Genomic DNA, 20455 nt, shown 5'->3' with positions numbered 1-20455 from the left:
GTGAAGAAGGCTGAGTGCCGAAGAATTGATGCTTTTGAACTGTGGTGTTGGAGAAGACTCTTGAGAGTCCCTTGGACTGCAAGGAGATCCAACCAGTCCATTCTGAAGGAGATCAGCCCTGGGTGTTCTTTGGAAGGAATGATGCTAAAGCTGAAACTCCAGTACTTTGGCCACCTCATGCGAAGTGTTGACTCACTGGAAAAGACTCTGATGCTGGGAGGGATTGGGGTCAGGAGGAGAAGGGGACGACAGAGGATGAGATGGCTGGATGGCATCACTGACTCGATGGACGTGAGTCTGGGTGAACTCTGGGAGTTGGTGATGGACAGGGAGGCCTGGCGTGCTGCCATTCATGGAGTCGCAAAGAGTCAGACACGACTGAGCTACTGATCTGATCTGATCTGAATAATGAGTGTTGTTGAGCCTCTTTTCATGTGTTTATTAGCCACCTTATGTCTTCTTTGGAAAAATGTCTGTTGAGGTCTTCTGCCCACTTTTTGGAATCAAGTTCTTTATTTTTGTTGTTGTGTTGTTGATGGAGTGAGATTTTAAGAACTGGTATTTGCTTGTGTGTGTGATTATGTATGTTTTAAGTAAAATTTTTTGTTGTGTGCTAGGCTGCAGTCCATGGGGTTGCGAAGAGTCGGACATGACTGAGCAACTTCACTGTCACTTTTCACTTTCATGCATTGGAGAAGGAAATGGCAACCCACTCCAGTGTTCTTGCCTGGAGAATCCCAGGGATGGGGGAGCCTGGTGGGGTGCCGTCTATGGGGTCGCACAGAGTCAGACATGACTGAAGCAACTTAGCAGCAGCAGCATACTAAAGTATTAGATACAGGAAAGATTTAAAATGATTTAATTGTTTTGCCATGCTAGTCATCACAACACTGATAAAAGAATTGGGAAAAGTGGTTAGAGTTCATTCAGATTTGGTTTTTACATTTCCTCAACTTTAAGAGGATATGTACTTAAATCAGCTTATGTGGTTGTTCTGTTTCCCAATTATTGAAATTATGTTTCTGTTTATAGTAAATAAATATTAAATTACATCAAATTTAAAAGGTTAAGTGGTACCATTCATTCACTTAATAAACTCATGCATAGCACTTACTAGATCACTGAGCCATGTCCTGTGGATACAACAGTGAATAAGACAAATGTGAGGAAGCATTTTCCATAAACTGTTTATTCATTTAAAAGGGAGTGGAGTTTGGAGGAGAATGATACATGTATATGAATGGCAGAGTCCCTTTGCTGTTCACCTGAAATTATCACAACATAGTTGACTGGCTATACTCCAATAAAAAATAAAAAAATTAAAATAAAGAAAACAAAAAAGAAGAAATAGATTATCTTATGTGCAGAGAAGAAATAGAGAAACAGGTATAGAATAGACCTATGGACACCAATTCGAAAATGGGGGGTGGTGGTGGGATGAATTGGGAGATTGGGACTGACATATAAATACTATTGATATTATGTATAAGATAGATAACTGATAGGAACCTACACTGTAGCACAGGGAACTCTACTCAGTGCCCTGTGGTGACCTAAATGGGAAGGAAATCCAAAAAAGAAGGGATATATGAGTGTGTATAAAGAACCTGCCTGCCAATGGAGGAGATACAGGAGACACGGGTTTGATCCTTGGGTTAGGAAAATCCCCTGGAGTAGGAAATGGCAACCCCCTCCAGTATTCTTGCCTGGAGAATCCCATGGACAGAGGAGCCTTGTAGGTTTTAGTCCATGGGGTTGCAAAGAGTCGGACATGACTGATGCAGCTTAGCACATGTGTGGGTATGGCTGATTAATTTTAAGGTACAGAAGAAATGAGCACAACATTGTAAAAAAGCTATACCACAATAATGTTTTTTAAAAAAGAAGAAATAGGAGAATGGTGTTAAAAGACAATAAATCTAAAATCCTTCACAAAACTCATAATTTAGTCCAGAGCACTAAATACTACATTATAGAATGCCTTTTTTAGTGAGCTTTTCACCTCTTTGTTCCTGAAAGAATAAATTAATGAGTTCAGCATGGGTGAGACAATATTATTTAATATTTGCACCATGGCACTGAGACAAGGGTTGGATGTGGGCTGCAGATAGATGATGATTACAGGTCCAAAGGCACAGAGAATGGCAGTGAGGTGGGCACTGCAGGTAAAGAAAGCTTTCTGCCTGCCCTCTGCCGAACGGATCCTCAAAATGGCAATCCCAGTGTGTGTGTAGGAGACACAAACACTCAACCAAAGCATTAAAGCCAGAAAGCCAACATTAGTGGAACCCACTCTCTGGGCCAGGGAGCTATCAGCACAAGCCAGGGGTAAGACAGCAGGAATGTCACAGAAGAAGTGGTCCACCTGACTGGGGCCACAGTAGGGTAGCTGAAAGGTAAAGGATGTCAGGATAGTGGCATGAAGACAACCCACCAACCAGGCTGCCAAGACCAAACCAACACAGACTCCAGGTCTCATGATGAGCATATATCTTAGTGGGTGACAGATGGCAACAAAACGATCATAAGCCATCACAGAATAGAGGCAGCCTTCCGTAGAACCCAGGAAATGATAAAAGAAGAGCTGAACAGCACATCCCTTATAAGATATGGCTCGGCTCTGGCCAGAGAGATAGAATAGCATCTTGGGACAGGTGACAGAGGGGAACAGCATGTCCAAAATCGATAGGAGTCCCAAGAAGAAGTACATGGGAGTGTGAAGGGTCGAGGAGGAGACAATTGCTAGAAGAATGAGCAGATTTCCCAGCAGGCTGAAGAGGTAAATAAATGAGAAGATGCCAAGGAGCACAGTCTCCAGTCCCTGTGTCTGAGGCATTCCCAGTAGGATGAACTCATTCAGCTCTGTGTGGTTCCTCATGTTCTTGGGAGGAAGGTCTAGGAGAGACAAAAGACAGGGAAGCATGGAGATGCAGGCTATGACAGACACAATACCAATACATTCATCATCACTCTGAATCCAAAAAGAAATCAGTCCTCAATATTCACTGGAAGGACTGTTGCTGAAGCTGAAAAATTTTGGCCATCTGATCTGAAGAGTCAACTCATTGGAAAAGACCCTGATGCTGGGAAAGATTGAAGGAAAAAGAAGAGGGTGGCAGAGAGTGAGATGGTTAGATATCATCAATGACTCAATAGACTTAAACCTGAACAAATTTTGGGAGATAGTGGAGAGTAGAGGAGCCAGGCATGCTACAGTCTATGGGATGGCATAAGAGTCATACATGACTTAGTGACACTAACAACTATAACCTTTGTTTAACCATCAAGATGATGTTGAAGTTAATTAGAAATTCTACCAAGGACATTGAGGGGCTAGGAAGTACTTTCCTGGTGGCTCAGTGGTATTGAATTCACCTGCAATGCAGGAGAAGTGGGAGACTCGAGTTCTACCCCTGGGTCTGGAAGATTCCCTGGAGAAGGAAATGGCCACCCATTCCAGTATTCCTACTGGGAAAATCCCACACACGCTGAAGCCTAGGAAGCTATGGAGTAACAAAAGGGTCAGATAGGACTTAGTGACTAAACTACAATAACTTTATGGCAGTAGACAGCCCAGGAGTATGCATATTAGAGACTCCTTTCCAATTTTCATTTTTTGAACACATCTCATATCTTTTCCAAATTGCTTTAACTTTTCCAACACAATGACGTCATTGAATCTTAGATCAATCCATGAATTCTACTGCCTAAAACCCTATCTAGCTCTAGCTCTGTTCTTACTTTATTTTATTTTGATGGGTGGGAGAGGGTGAGAGTCAATATTTAAAAAATAAAGCACAAAATTTGGGAACTAACAAGGCAAAGAGGGAACATAACTGGCTGGTGCTATTTGAGTTGAATGTCACTTTTCTCTCCTACTGCAGGAAGAGGAAGCAGTCTTGTCCTGCTGAATTCCCATCCGCTTGCAGTCTGCTGGTAGACCTCCAGAATTCTTCTCTTTTCCCATCACTTTAAAACAGCATGTCAAAAATCTCAATGTGCTTTTCTTTCTTGCAATATAATTTCCTCTTTGACTCTAGGAAGGAACTGCAATAATTCCCAAACAAGCTTTAAGTAACCTTGGTCTTCCTTTGGGTGTTAATCCCCCAAGTCAGAGAGCCTATTAAGCAAGGAAGCAATTAACTGCTTGGTATAATTACACCTTAGCAACAAGACAGAAAGAGAAGGAAACTGATTAAAGATGAAATCTTTTATGATTATCTTTGCAAAATATACTTTAATGGAATAATAATATAATTTAAAAATTCATTTGGCACAGATATCACATATTTATAGGTACATTTATGTATTTACTGCTTTTTTATGTATATATGTTGTTTTAATTAATGAATTATGTGATTTTGGGGCTTCCCTGGTGGGTCATATGGTAAAGAATCCACCTTCAATACAGGAGGCCCCAGGTTTGATTCCTGGGTTGGGATTTCCTCTGGAGAATGGAATGGCAACCCACTCCAGTATTATTGCTTGGAAAATCCAATGGACAGATGATCCTGGTGCCTACAGTCCATGGGGTCACAAAGAGTTGAACACTACTGAGCAACTAACACATACATACAAACATATTATTTTGGTACTTGTGTCAATAGGATTGATTTATTGCAAGAAATAGTAATTGTGGTAGCTTAGAAAAGAAGGCAATGGCACCCCACTCCAGTACTCTTGCCTGGAGAATCCCATGGATGGAGGAGCCTGGTGGGCTGTAGTCCATGGGGTCGCTAAGAGTCGGACGCGACTGAGCGACTTCACTTTCACTTTTCACTTGCATGCATTGGAGAAGGAAATGGCAACCCACTCCAGTGGTCTTGCCTGGAGAATCCCAGGGATGGGGGAACCTCGTGGGCTGCCGTCTATGGGGTCACACAGAGTCAGACATGACTGAAGCGACTTAGCAGCAGTAGCAGCAGAAAACTAAATAAATTGATGAAAAAACTGGGCTCATGGAAGGTTAGGAACTAGGGTAGCTCCTCAGCAGTAAGAACTTGTGGTGCATCCTCAGGGCCCTGCCCATCAGGTGATTCAGACTCAACCACCCATTGCTTTCTGTGGGAAAAAGCGAAGGTATAAAAAAGGAGATTGCTTGCATGGTTCGAAGACAGGAATAAGAGATAATATGAGGTATTGAAAGGAAAAACAAAGTGAAGTAAGATGTTTTGGGGGGTGTGTGTGTGTGTTTGTGTGTATGTGTATGTGCTGTGTGTATGTGTACTCAGTCATTCAGTACTGTCTGACTCTTTATGAGCACATGGACTGTAGCCCACCAGACTCCTCTGTCCATGGAATTTCCAAGGCAAGAATACTGGAATGAGTTGCCATTTCCTCTTCCAGTGGATCTTCCTGACCCAGAGCCAAAACCTGCATCTCCTGCACTGCAGGTGGAATCTTTACCACTGAGCTTTAGGGAAGCCTTGGTGTATGTATTTAAATGGCCAAATACTTACTTTCAAAATTTTTGCAAAATTGCTATCTTGAGGATAGCTGCAAGAGGATTTGAGATGGAATTCTAATTCTATTTACAAAACCCCATGAAATTCACAGAAATTTATCCAACATCCCTTAGCCCTGTTTCACCTTAAGTAAAGTGATCTCAGCATTTTTTTAGGTAAACTAGATAATACTTGTAAAGCAATCACATTTCACTCTGTCTGGTAAGGAGTAAGGACACTAATGATAACTCCAAGCATACCCCAGTGGAGCCTACATTAGACTAGATTTTTCTCTGCCCACACCAAACACCAAACTGAGGTATTCAGCAATTTAACAGTCATTTGAGTGGGTTCAAGAGTAGATGAAGTTATAAGAAAAAAGAGAGAAGTAGAAAACTCAAAAATCCCAGGATATGTGAGAACCAGATAAGGAGGCTTATTTTTTTTTTTATGTTTTTAACTTTTTATTTTACATTGGAGTATAGTTGATTAACACTGTTGTGATAGTTTCAGGTGAACAGCAAAAGGACTCAGCCATACATATACATGTATCCATTCTCCCCCAAATTCCCCTTTTGTCCAGGCTGTCACATAACATTGAGGAGACTTCCCTGTGCTATGCAGTAGATTATCCATTTAAAATACAGCAGTGTGTACATGTCTATTCCAAAGGAGCCTCATTTTTAAATAGTGGAAAAGCAGTACAAAGCATTAAATTTATCATCTTAACCATTTAGAGTATACAGTTCAGTAGTGCTATGTACATTCATGCTACAGCACAACCAAACTTCAGGACTTTTTCACCTTGCAGAAGGAAACAATATACATTAAACAACAATCTCTCTTCCCCTGGGTCTTCTCTGGTGGTTCAGACAGTAAAGAAGTCTCTGGCTGTAATGTGGGGGACCCAGGTTCAATCCCTGTGTCTGGAAGATCCTCTGGAGAAGGGAATGGCAACGCACTCTAGTATTCTTGCCTGGAGAATTCCATGGACAGAGGAGCCTGGTGGGCTACAGTCCCTGGTGTTGTAAAGAGCTGGACACTGGGAATGAGTAACAAACATATCTTCTTCTCTCCCAGCCCCTGGCAAACAACTTCCTACCTTCTTATCTGTCATCTAACTACTCTAAACACCCTGTTTAGCTGGAATTCTACAGTATTTGTCTTTTTGTGGCTGCTTATTTCACTTGTCATAATCTCCTTAAGCTTCATCCATCTAGTAGCATCCATTCAGAGTCAATTTCCTTCCTTTATTTTTTAAAATTAATTTATTTTTTATTTAAGGATAATTGCTTTACGGAATTTTGCTATTTTCTGTCAAACCCTCAGCATGAATCAGCCATAGGTATACATATATCCTCTCCCTTTTGAAGTTCCCTCCCATCTTCCTCCCCATCCCATCCCTCTAGGTTGATACAGAGCCCCTGTTTGAGTTTGAGTCATACACCAAATTCCAGTTGGCTATCTATTTTACAAACGATAATGTAAGTTTCCATGTTACTCTTTCCATACATCTCAACCTCTCCTCCCCTCTCCCCATATCTATAAATCTCTTCTCTATGTCTCTTTCTCCATTGTTGCCCTGTAAGTAAATTCTTCAGTACCATTTTTCTAGATTCCAAATATACGTGTTAGAACAGCATATTTATCTTTCTCTTTCTGACTCACTTCACTCTGTATAATAGGTTCTAGGTTCATCCACCTCATTAGAACTGATTCAAATGTGTTTCTTTTTATGGCTGAGTAATATTCCATTGTGTGTATATACCACAGCTTCTTTATCCATTCATCTGCCGATGGACATCTAGGTTGCTTCCACGTTCTAGCTATTGTAAATAGTGTTGCAATGAACAACGGAATACATGTGTCTCTTTCAATTTTGGTTTCCTCAGGGTATATGCCTAGGAGTGGGACTGCTGGGTCATATGGTGATTTTATTACTCGTTTTTAAAGGACTCTCCATACTGACTTCCATAGTGGCTGTATCAGTTTACATTCCCACCAACAGGGCAAGAGTGTTCCCTTTTCTCCACACCCTTTCCAGAATTTATTGCTTGTAGACATTTTGATGATGGTCATTCTGACTAGTGTTAGGTAATATCTCATTGTAGTTTTGACTTGCATTTCTCTAATAATGAGAGATGTTGAGCATCTTTTCATGTGTTTGTTAGTCATCTGTATGTGTTCTTTGGAGGAATATCTGTTTAGGTCTTTACCCATTCTTTGGTTGGGTTGCTTGTTTTTCTGGTATTGAGTTATATGAGCTGCTTGTATATTTTGGAAATTAATCCTTTGTCAGTTGTTTCATTTGCTATTATTTTCTCCCATTCTGAAGGTTTTCTTTTCACCTTGCTTATAGTTTCCTTTGCTGTGCAAATGCTTTTAAGTTTAATCAGGTCCCACTTGTTTATTTTTGTTTTTATTTCCATTACTCTAGGAGGTGTCATAGAGGATCCTACTTTGATTTTTGTAATTGAGTGTTCTGCCTTTGTTTTCCTCTAAAAGTTTTATAGTTTCTGGTCTTACATTTAGGTCTTTAATCCATTTTGAGTTTATCTTTGTGTATCATATTAGGAAGTGTTCTAATTTTATTCTTTTACATGTAGCTGTCCAGTTTTCCAAGAACCATTTACTGAAGAGGCTGTCTTTGCCACCTTGTATATTCTTGCCTCCTTTGTCAAAAATCAGGTACCCATTGGTGCATGGGTTTATTTCTGGGCTTTCTATCTTGTTCCATTGACCTATATTTCTGTTTTTGTGCCAATACCATCCTGTCTTGATGACTGTAGCTTTGTAGTATAATCTGATGTCCTGAAGGTTGATTCCTCCGGTTCCATTCTTCCTTCTCAAGACTGCTTTGGCTATTTGGGGTCTTTTGTGTTTCCATATGAATTTTGAAATTTTTGTTCTAGTTCTGTGAAAAATGCCATCGGTAATGATAGGGATTGTGTTGAATCTGTAGTTTGCATTTGGTAGTATAGTCATTTTCACAATATTGATTCTTCCTACTCAGGATCATGGAATATCTCTCCATCTGTTTATGTCATCTTTGATTTCTTTCATTAGTGTCTTATAATTTTCTGTATACAGTTCTTTCATCTCTTTAGGTAAGTTTATTCCTATATATTTAATACTTTTGTTTTTTTGCAATGGTGAGTGGGATTGATTTCTTAATTGCTCTTTCTGATTTTTCATTGTTAGTATATAGAAATGCGAGTGTTTCTGTATATTGATTTTGTATCCTGCAACTTTGCTAAATTCAGTGATTAGCTCTAGTAATTTTCTGATACTATCTTTAGGGTTTTCTATGTGTAGTATCATGTCAGCTGCAAACAGTGAGAGCTTTACTTCTTTTCTGGTCTGGATTCCTTTTATTTCTTTTTCTGATTGCTGTAGCTAGGACTTCCAGAACTATGTTGAATAATAGTGGTGAAGGTGGACACCTTTGTCTTGTTCTTGATCTTAGGGGGAGTGCTTTCAGTTTTTCACCATTGAGAACAAAGTTTGCTGTAGGTTTATCATATATGGCTTTTATTATGTTGAGATAGGTTCCTTCTATGCCCATTTTTTGAAGAGGTTTAATCATAAATAGGTGCTGAATTTTATCAAAGGCTTTTTCTGCATCTATTGAAATGATCATATGGTTTTTATGTTTCAATTTCTTAATATGGTGTATCACACTGATTGATTTCCATATATTGAAGAATCCTTGTATCCCTAGAATAAACCCAACTTGATCATGGTGAATGAGCTTTTTGATGTGTTGCTGAACTCTGTTTGCTAAAATTTTGTTGAGGATTTTTGCATCTATGGTCATCAGTGATATTGGCCTGTAGTTTTTTTTGTGTGTGTGTTGTCTTTGGTTTTTGTATCAGGGTGATGGTGGCCTTGTAGAATGAAATTGGAAGTGATCCTTCTGCAATTTTTTGAAAGAGTTTTAGAAGGATAGGCATTAGCTCTTCTCCAAATGTTTGACAGAATTCTCCTGTGAAGCCATATGGTCCTGGGATTTTGTGTTTTTTGGGGGAGAGTTTTGATCACAGCGTCAATTTCAGTGCTTGTAGTTGGATTGTTCATAACTTCTACTTCTCCCTGGTTCAGTTTTGGGAGATTGAACTTTTCTAAGAATCTGTCCATTTCTTCCAGGGTATCTATTTTATTGCCATGTAGTTGTTCATAATAGTCTCTTATAATCCTTTATATTTCTGCCTTGTCTGGTGTAACCTCTCCTTTTTCACTTCTAATTTTTTTGATTTCACTCTTCTCTTTTTTTTTTTTTTTCCTTGACGAGTCTGCTAAGGGCTTGTCAATTTTTTTACCTTCTCAAAGAACCAACTTTTAGTTTTATTAATCTTTACTATTTTTTTTTAAATTTCTTTTTCATTTCTTTCTGCTTGGATCTTTATGATTTCTTTCCTTCTACTATTTTTTTTTTTCTTTTTCCAGTTGTTTTAGGTGTGAAGTTAGGTTGTCTATTCAGTGTTTTTCTTGTTTCTTGAGGTAGGACTGTATTGCTATAAACTTCCCTCTTAGAACTGCTTTTGCTGCATCCCATAGGTTTTGAGTTGTCGTGTTCTCATTGTCATTTGTTTTTAGAAATTTTTTGATTTCCCGTTTGATTTCTTCAGTAACCTGTTAGATATTTAGAAACATGTTGTTTAATCTCCATGTGTTTGTGTTTCTTACAGTTTTTTTCCTTGTAATTGACATCTAGTCTCATAGCTTTGTGGCCAGAGAAGATGCTTGATATGATTTCAATTTTCTTAAATTTACTGAGGTTTGATTTATAACCCAAGATGTGGTCTATTCTGGAGAATGTTCCATGTGCACTTGAGAAGAAGGTGTATTCTTCTGCATTTGGAAGATATGCCCTGAAGATATCAATGAGATCCATCTCATCTAATGTGTCATTTAAAACTTGTGCTTCCTTATTAATTTTCAGTTTTGATGATCTGTCCACTGGTGTGAGTGGGGTGTTAAAGTCTCCTACTATTATTGCGTTACTGTCAATTTCTCCTTTTATGTCTGTTAGTGTTTGTCTTATGTATTGAGATGTTCCTATGTTGGGTGCGTAGATATTTACAATTGTTATGTTTTCCTCTTGGATAGATCCCTTGATCATTATATAGCATCTGTTCTTATCTAGTGTAGCCTTCTTTATTTTAAGGTCTATTTTGTCTGATATGTGGATTGCTATTCCAGCTTTCTTTTGCTTCCCATTTGAATGGAATATATTTTTCCATCCTCTCACTTTCAGCCTATATGTGTCTTGAGGTCTGAAGTGGGTTTCTTGTAGACAGCAAATATATGGGTCTTCTTTTTGTATCCATTCAGCCAGTCTGTGTTTTTTGGTTGGAACATTTAATCCATTTACATTTAAAGTAATTATTGATATATATGTTCCTATTGCCATTTTCTAATTGTTTTGGGTTGATATTGTAGATCTTTTTTCTTCTGTTGTATTTCTTGACTATACAAGTCCATTTAACATTTGTTGTAAAGCTGGTTTGGAAGTACTGAATTCTCTTAACTTTTGCTTGTCTGAAAAATTTTTAATTTCCCCATTAATTTTGAATGAGTCCTTGCTGGGTACAGAAATCTTGGTTGTAGATTTTTCCTTTTCAGTATTTTAAATATATCCTGCCATTTCCTTCCAGCCTGCAGAGTTTCTGCTGAAAGTTCAGTGGTTAAGTGTATGGGGTTTCACTTGTATGTTACTTGTTGCTTCTCTCTTGCTGTTTTTAATTATCTTTCTTTGTGTTTAGTCTTTGTTAGTTTGATTAGTATGTGTCTTGGCATGTTTCTCCTTGGGTTTATCATGTATGGGACTCTTTGTGCCTCTTGGACTTGACTGGCTGTTTTCTTCTCCATGTTGGGGAAAATTTCAACTATAATCTCTTCAAAAATGTTCTCACACCCTTTCTTTTTCTGTTCTTATTCTGGGACCCCTATAATTCGAATATTGGTGTGTTTGACATGGTTCCAGAAGTCTCTGAGACTGTCCTGAGCTCTTTTCATTTTTTTTACTTTATTTTGCTCTTCAGAATTTATTTCCACCGTTTTATCTTACAGCTCACTGATTCGTTCTTCTGCTTCAGATATTCTGTTATTGATTCTTTTTAGAGTATTTTTAGTTTCAGTAATTGTGTTATTTGTCTTTGTATACTTATTCTTTAATTCTTCTAGATCTTTGTTAATTGATTCTTGCATTTTCTCCATTTTGTTTTCAAGGTTTTTGATCATCTTTACTATCATTATTCTGAATTCTTTCCCAGGTAATTTTTCTATTTCCTCTTCATTTATTTGGACTTCTGTGTTTCTAGTTTGTTCTTTCGTTTGTGCAGTATTTCTCTGCCTTTTCATTAAAAAAAAAAAAAAGTTATTGTGTTTGAGGTCTCCTTTTCCCAGGCTTTGAGGAAAGTTGAATTCTTTCCTTGAAGAAGGTTGAATTCTTTCTTCCTTTTGGTTTCTGCCCTCCTAAGGTTGGTCCAGTGGTTTGTGTGAGCTTCATATAGGGTGATATTTGTGCTGAGTTTTTGTTTGTTTGTTTGTTTTTCCTCTGATGGGCAAGGCTGAGTGAGGTGGTACTTCTGTTTGCTAATGAATGGGTTTGTATTTTTGTTTTGTTTGTTGTTTAGATGAGGTGTCCTGCACGGGGTACTACTGGTGGTTGGGTGATGTTGAGTCTTGTATTCAAGTGGTTTCCTTTGTGTGAGTTCTCACTATGTGATACTTCCTAGGGCTAGTTCTCTGGTGGTGTAGGGTCTTAGAGTCAGTGCTCCCACTCCAAAGGCTCAGGGTTTGATCTCTGGTCAGGAATGAAGATTTCACAAGTGGTTTGTTATGGCATTAAGGGAGACTAAAACAAATATCAAAAAATGAGAAACCAAAGATGAACCCAGGACCAATGATAGTTACAAAATCAGGCAAATAATAATTAAAATAATGGAATATACACATATACATATACACCCATGAGCAAAGTGACAACAGTCCCACAAAAATAAAGTACAGTAGATTGATCTACTGAACAAAGAAAATACAAAATTATATTTACCAGCTAAGAACAAAACTAACAAGCAGAAACTGGGAAACAAAACTAAAGAAAGGTGCCAGGTGGGGAATAAAGCAATGAAAAAAACCTAACAAACTTGTTGAAAGGAAAAGAAAGAAAGAAAAGAAAGAAAGAATAGATATGCAAAGTTAAATAGACGTAGATGAAGAAGGTTTATATACATTAAAGATTAACTGCCAGGAGAAAAGAACAGTAGGAAAGGCAAGCCAAGGAATAAATGTAGAAAAATTATATTAGGTTTAAAAAAAATTAAAATTAGAGAAAAGAGAAAAAAACAGAAGAAGAAAGAAAGAAGGAAAAAAAAGGAAAACTCCACACAACTGCAAAAGCCCAATGTAGAGGTAGAGTTTTATAACAATAGAAAGTGTGACTGAATATGCACATATACATATACACCCATAAACAAAGTCAAAACAGTCCAACAAAAATTAAGTACAATAGATTGAACCAGTGAACAAAGGAAACAAAAAATTTTATCTACCAGAACAAAACTAATTAAAATACAAACTGGAAAACATAACTAAAGCAAGGTGCCAATTGGGAAATAAAGCAATGAAGATAAAACTAACAAATATGTTGAGAGGAAAGGAGAGAAAGAAAAGAAAGAAAGAATAGATATGCAAAGTTAAACAGAGGTAGATAAAGAAGATTTACGTATGTTTAAGATTAACTGCAAGGGGTAAAGAATAGTAGGAAAAGCAAACAAATGAATAAATGTAGAAAAATAATAATAGGCTTAAAAATTAAAAATTAAAATTAAAAAAAGAGAAAAAAAATTCCATAGAACTGCAAAAGCCCAATATAGAGGCAGCGGTTTATGACAACAATAAAAAATGTGACTGAAGAAAAAGGAAAAAAAAAAAGGTTCAAAAGCTTAATTGGATTTCTTAGTGCTAATAAAATCGACAACTACAATGGGAGGGGGGGAGAAAAAAGAAAAAATCCAAAAGAATCTACAGAACAAGCCAAAAAATAAGAATAATAAATATTTTTCTTGAGTTACTGCTGTCAGAGTCCTTTCCTGCGCTGGGAATCACAGTCTACCTTACCTCTCTAGGATGCCTCCAACACTGTACTGATCTCTGTACCTGCTGTGGGGGCTGCTCAGATTCTAACCTGGTCCTACTCCTCTATGTTTTTGCTTCCAATGTCCACAGCTATCAGAGTTAGTGCATTTTTCTTTTGTGGGAGCTCTCACTGACTTTGTGTATATTCCATAGACACAGAATCGACTAGTTGATCGTGTGAGTTTAATCTGCCACTTGTACAGCTGGTTGGAAGGTTTTGGGTCTTCTTCCTTAGTCACACTACCTTTGGGTTTCAACTGTGGTTTTATTTCCACCTCTGCATGTGGGTCGTCCACTGGGGTTTAGCTCCTGAGGCTGCCCTGAAGGGCTTGGCTTTGCCCCTGTGAGGGCCAGGTGTGGAGATGGTGCAGATGCTTGGATGCAGGGGTTCTTGCAGCACCAGGTACTCAGAGGGGTTGGTGGCTAGGGTGGTAGGAAATATGGTGCTGTAGAAGGATATGGCAACCGGTATTGGTCAATATACTCCAGTATTGTTGCCTGGAAAACCCCCTCTCTGACAGAGAAACCTGGTAGGCCACAGTCTACAGGGTGGCAAAGAGTTGAACATGACTGAAGCAACCCTGCGTGCATAAACACAAGACTTTTTTTTTGGCCTGTGGCAGCTCTGCACCAGTGAGAGTTGAGCATGAAGGTGGTGCAGCTGCTTGGCTTGTGGGGACCCTGGTCCAAGTGTGCAGGGACACAGACTGCCTCCATGGCAGGAATTATGGCCCTATCAGAGTCTTTCTTCAAGCCTCTTGTACCTGGTGATCAGAAGGCCTCTTTGGCCAGTCTTTCTCTGTAGCTCCACTTGTTCAGGCACTTAGAGGGCTCCCTTACCTGGGGTCCTTCTCTGCTGTTCTGCTCATCAGGCACATAGAGGCCCCCACCCCCATCCCCCCGCCCCTACTGGGGTCCTACTCTGTAGATCGGTCCAACAGGCACTTAAAGGAGCACCCTGAGTGGGGTCCTACTCTTGTAGTTCAGTGCCTCAGACATTGGATGAGCTAGGCTGTCTATTGTTCAGCTGCTGATTCTGGCCTGTAGAGAGAGAGGCTATGGTATGGCTCCACCCCCTACGTGTGACTCAGCAGTATTGCCTTGCTTCCATGGCTGCTGCTTCCACGCTGCAGAATTGGACTCCTGATTCATTTCCCCCACCCACTGAGGGCAGGTCCAGTCCTACTAACACTCCTGTTTTCCCCCCAGTTTCTTTGTCCTACCGAGTTTTGCATGGTTCTGTATCTTCTTTTCCACTGTTCAAGTACTCCTGTCTGCTCTCAGCTGGTATTCTGCATGCACTTCTGTATCTGAAGGTATATTTCTGATGTATCTGTGGAGAGAGATGTACTCTATGTCCACCTACTCCCCCGCCATCTTGTTCTTAGCAATTTCCTTCTTTTTAAAGTGGGAACAATATTCCATGCATGTATATACCATGTTTTGACTATCCATTTAAAGTTAATGGACACAAATAACTTCCACTTTCTACCTATTGTGAATAATGCTGCTTTGAACATGCTATGAGTATTCAGGAAACTTTTTTTAAATTTTATTTTATTTTTAAACTTTACATAATTGTATTAGTTTTGCCAAATATCAAAATGAATCCATCACAGGTATACATGTGCTCTCCATCCTGAACCCTCCTCCCTCCTCCCTCACCATACCATCCCTCTGGGTCGTCCCAGTGCACTAGCCCCAAGCATCCAGTATCGTGCATTGAACCTGGACTGGCATCTCGTTTCATACATGATATTTTACATGTTTCAATGCCATTCTCCCAAATCTTCCCACCCTCTCCCTCTCCCACAGAGTCCATAAGACTGTTCCATACATCAGCGTCACTTTTGCTGTCTCGTACACAGGGTTATTGTTATCATCTTTCTAAATTCCATATACATGCGTTAGTATACTGTATTGGTGTTTTTCAGGAAACTTTTGAATGTGTACTCAGAAGGATAATTGCCAAATAATTAGGTAATGTTATTTTTAAATTTATTGAGAAATTTCCTTACTGCTTTCCATAGTGGCTGCACCATTTTACAGTTTCCACCAATAGTGCACAGTGGATCCAAAATTTCTCCACATTTCTTTTCCTTCTTTTTTTCCCCCCAAAAGCCATTCTAATGGGTGTTAGGTGACATCTCCTTGTGAATTTGATATGCATTTCCCTAATGGCAGTGATTGGAATTAAAACTGACCTTTTCCAGTCCTGTGGCCACTGCTGAGTTTTCAATGCCAAAGAATTTTCAAACTACCACACAATTGCACTCATCTCACACACTAGCAAAGTAATGCTCAAAATCCTCCAAGCTAGGCTTCAACAGTACATGAACAGTACATGAGAAATTCCAGATGTTCAAGCTGGTTTTGGGAAAAGCAGAGAAACCGGAAATCAAATTGCCAACACCCATTGGATCATAGAAAAAGCAAGAGAATTCAAGAAAAATATCTATTTCTGCTTCATTCACTATGCTAAAGCCTTTGACTGTGTGGATGACAAAAAGCTATGGAAAATTCTTAAAGAGATGGGAATATCAGACCATCTTACCTGCCTCCTGAGAAACCTGTATGCAGGTCAAGAAGCAGCAGTTAGAACCAGACATGGAATAGTGGACTAGTTCCAAATTGGGAAAGGGGTACATCAAGGCTGTATATTGTCACCTTGCTTATTTAACTTATATGCAGAGTACATCAAGATAGATGCCAGACTGGATGAAGCACAAGCTGGAATCAAGATTGCTGGGAGAAATATCAATAACTTCAGATATGCAGATGATACCAGGAACTAAAGAGCCTCTTGATGAAGGTGAAAGAGGAGAGTGTAAAAGCTGGCTTAAAATTCAATATTCAAAAAACTAAGATTATGGCATCTGGTCCCATAACTTCATAACTTCATAGCACATAGGAGAACATGGGAAACAATGGAAACAGACTTTATTTTTTTGGGCTCCAAAATCACTGCAGGTGGTGACTGCAGCCATGAAATTAAAAGACACTTTCTTTTTGGAAGAAAAGCTATGACAAACCTAGACAGTGCATTAAAAAGTAGAGACATTACTTTACTGACAAAGGTCCATCCAGTCAAAGCTATGGTTTTTCCAAGTCATGTCTGGATGTGAGACTTGGACCGTAAAGAAAGCTGAGCACCAAAGAATTGATGTTTTTGACCTGTGGTGTTGGAGAAGACTCTTGAGAGTCCCTTGGACTGCAAGGAGATCAAACTAGTCAATCCTAAAGGAAATCAGTCCTGAATAGTCATTGGAAGCGCTGACAGTCCAATACTTTGGCCATCTGATTTTTCATTGGAAAAGACCCTGATGCTGGGAAAGACTGAAGGCAGGAGGAGAAGGGGATGACAGAGAATGAGATGGTTGGATGGCATCAACGACTTGATGGACATGACTTTGAGCAATCTGTGGGAACTGGTGATGAACAGAGAAGCCTGGAGTGCTGTAGTCTATGGGGTCGCAGTGTTGGACATTACTGAGTGACTGAACTGACTGAATAGCAGTGATATTATGCATCTTTTTGTATGTTTCTTGTTTTCTTTGCAGAATGTCTTTAAGTCCTTTACCCCTCTTTTAATCAAATTGTTTTTCAAAATGTATTTGTTTTTAATTGAAGGATAATTAAATGTTGTATTGGCTTCCATCAAACATCAACTTGAATTAGCCGTAGGTATATATATGTCCCCTCCCTCTTGAATGTACCCCCTCACCCCACCCCTCTAGGTTGTCACAGAGTCCCAGTTTGAGCTCCCTGTGTCATATAACAGATTCTCACTGGCTATTTTACATATGGTAGTATATTCTTTCTATGCTACTCTCTGTGTTTTCCCCATCCTCTCCCATGTGCATAAGTCTGTTCTCTATGTCTGCATCTCCATTGCTGCCCTGCAAATAGGTTCATCAGTATCATCTTTCTAGATTCCATATATATATATATATATATATATATATGCTAATATATGGTTTTGTTTTTCTCTTCCTGACTTATTTCACTCTGTATAACATGCTCTAGTTTCACCCACCTGATAAGAACTGTCTCAAATGCATTTTTATGGCTGAGTAATATTCCACTGTATATGTGTACCACAGCTTCTTTATCCATTCATTTCTTGATGGACATAAAAATTGCCTCCATGTCCTAGCTACTGTAAATAGTGCTGCAATGGTATTGGGAACATGTACCTTTCTCAGTTGTGGTTTCCTCAGGGAAATGACCAGTAGTGAGATTGTGGAGTCGTATGGTAGTTTTATTCCTTGTTTTTTAGGAATCTCCATACTGTTGTACATAGTGTCTATATCAATTTACATTCCCACCAACAGGGTAGGAAGGTTCCCTTTTCTCCACACCCTTTCCAACATTTATTGTTTGTAGATTTTTTGATGATGGCCATTCTAACCAGTGTTAGGTGATATCTCATTGTAGTTTTATGTGCATTTCCCTAATAATGAGCAATATTGAGTATCTTTTCATGTGTTTATTAAGCCACCTGTATGTCTCCTCTGGAGAAATATCTGTTGAGATATTCTGCCCACTTTTTTGAATCAAGTTCTTTGTTTTTGTTATTATTGTGTTGTTGATAGAGTAAGATTTTAAGAACTCATGTTTGCATATATTTGTGACACATATTTTTAAGTAAAATTTTATGTTGTGTGCTATATACTGAGGTTTTAGATACAGGAAAGATTTAAACTGATTTAATTGTTTTGTAATGCCAATCATCACAATACTGATTTGAGTCGAGAAAAGTGGTTAGAGTTCATTCAGGATCAGTTTTCATATATTCTCAACTTTAATGAGAATGTATATTTAAATTAGTGTAGGTGGTTGTTCTGTATCCCAATTATTTCTATCATGTTTCAGTTTTCATTAAATAAATATGCGATTACATCATAATTTAAAGAGCTAAGTGGTACGCATTCATTCTTTTAATAAACTCATGCACAGTGCTTACTTTGTCACTGGCCCATGTCCTGTGGATACAACAGTGAATAAGACAAATGTGAGGAAGCATTTTCTATCTCTTTATTCATTTAAAAGGAAAAGGAGTTTGGAGGAGAACGATACATGTATATGTATAGCTGAATCCCTTTGCTGTTCACCTGAAACTCACAACATTGTTAACTGGCTATACTCCAACACAAAATAAAAATTAAAAAACAAAACAAAGAAACAGAAAAGAAATAGACAACCTTACTTGCAAAACAGAAATAGAGACACAGATACAGAGAACAGAAATATGGATACCAAGCCAGAAAGGCTGTGGTAGGATGAATTGGGAGATTGGGACTGACATATATACACTATTGATACTATGTATAAGATAGATAAAAAGTAAGAACCTGCTGTGTAGCACAGGGAACTCTAAATGCTCTGCGGTGACCTAAATGGGAAAGAAATCCAAAAGAGAAGGAATACGTGTGTGGGTATGACTGATCCACTTTACTACATAGAAGAAATGAACACAACATTATAAAGCACATATTCCAGTAAAATTAAAAAAAAATCAGAAGAATTAGGAGAATGATGTTAAAAGACAATAAATCTAAAATCCTTCACAAAACTCATAATTTAGTCCAGAGCAGTAAATACTACATTATAGAATACCCTTTTTAATGAGCTTTTCACCTCCTTGTTCCTTAAGGAATAGATTAATGAGTTCAGCATGGGTGAGACAATATTATTTAATATTTGCACTGTGGCACTGAGAAAAGGGTTGGGTGTGGGCTGTAGATAGATGATGATTACAGGTCCATAGGCACAGAGAATGGCAGTGAGGTGGGCACTGCAGGTAGAGAAAGCTTTCTGCCTGCCCTCTGCCGAACGGATCCTCAAAATGGCAATCCCAATGTGTGCGTAGGAGACACAAACACTCAACCAAAGCGTTAAAGCCAGAAAGCCAACATTAGTGGAACCCACTCTCTGGGCCAAGAAGCTATCAGCACAAGCCAGGGGTAAGACAGCAGGAATGTCACAGAAGAAGTGGTCCACTCTATTGGGGCCACAGTAGGGTAGCTGAAAGGTAAAGGATGTCAGGATGGTGGCCTGAAGACAACCTACCAACCAAGCTGCCATGACCAAACCAACACAGACTCCAGGTCTCATGATGAGCATATATCTCAGTGGGTGACAGATGGCAACAAAATGATCATAAGCCATCACAGAATAGAGGCAGCCTTCTGTAGAACCCAGGAAATGATAAAAGAAGAGCTGAACAGCACATCCCTTATAAGATATGGCTTGGCTCTGGCCAGAAAGATAAAATAACATCTTGGGACAGGTGACAGAGGGGAACAGCATATCCAAAATCGATAGGAGTCCCAAGAAGAAGTACATGGGAATGTGAAGGGTCGAGGAGGAGACAATTGCTAGAAGAATGAACAGATTTCCCAGCAGGGTGAAGAGGTAAATAAATGAGAAGATGCCAAGGAGCACAGTCTCCAGTCCCTGTGTCTGAGGTATTCCCAGTAGGATGAACTCATTCAGTTCTGTGTGGTTCCTCATATTCTTGGGAGGAAGGTCTAGGGGAGACCAAAGACAGGAAAGCTCGAATGTGGAGGCTGATTGTCGACAGACAAAATACCAATGCATTCATCCATCATCACTCAATCCTAATGGAAATCAACACTGAATATTGGAAAGACTGTTTCTGAAGCTGAATCTCCAAAACCTTGGCCACCTGATCTGACGAGGTGACTCCTTGGAAAAGACCCTGATGCTGGGAAAGATTGAAGGAAAAAGAAGAGGGCAGTAGAGGAAGAGATAGTTAGAAAGCATCACCGACTCAATGGGCAAATGAACATGAATTTGAGCAAACTCTGGGAGATAGTGAAGGACAGAGGAACCAGGCATGCTAT

The 20455-nt window shown here is 39.0% G+C and overlaps 2 protein-coding genes across 2 annotated transcripts; both read right to left on the bottom strand.

Moving 5' to 3' along the window:
* Nucleotides 1–1945: 1945 nt before the first annotated feature.
* Nucleotides 1946–2878, bottom strand: LOC113886044 (olfactory receptor 148-like). Its single transcript, XM_027531982.1, has one exon. It carries the CDS (start codon nucleotides 2876–2878, stop codon nucleotides 1946–1948), a length of 933 nt encoding a protein of 310 aa, XP_027387783.1.
* Nucleotides 2879–19169: 16291 nt separating this feature from the next.
* On the bottom strand, nucleotides 19170–20102 carry LOC113886043 (olfactory receptor 148-like). Its single transcript, XM_027531981.1, has one exon. The coding sequence runs from the start codon at nucleotides 20100–20102 to the stop codon at nucleotides 19170–19172; it is 933 nt and encodes a 310-aa protein (XP_027387782.1).
* Between the last annotated feature and the right edge of the window lie 353 nt (nucleotides 20103–20455).

The sequence above is a fragment of the Bos indicus x Bos taurus genome, chromosome 29, assembly GCF_003369695.1.
Source record: "Bos indicus x Bos taurus breed Angus x Brahman F1 hybrid chromosome 29, Bos_hybrid_MaternalHap_v2.0, whole genome shotgun sequence".
In the NCBI taxonomy this organism is placed as follows: domain Eukaryota; kingdom Metazoa; phylum Chordata; class Mammalia; order Artiodactyla; family Bovidae; genus Bos; species Bos indicus x Bos taurus.
Note: the sequence above shows the minus strand (reverse complement) of the source record. Positions and strands in the feature narration are given on the sequence as shown.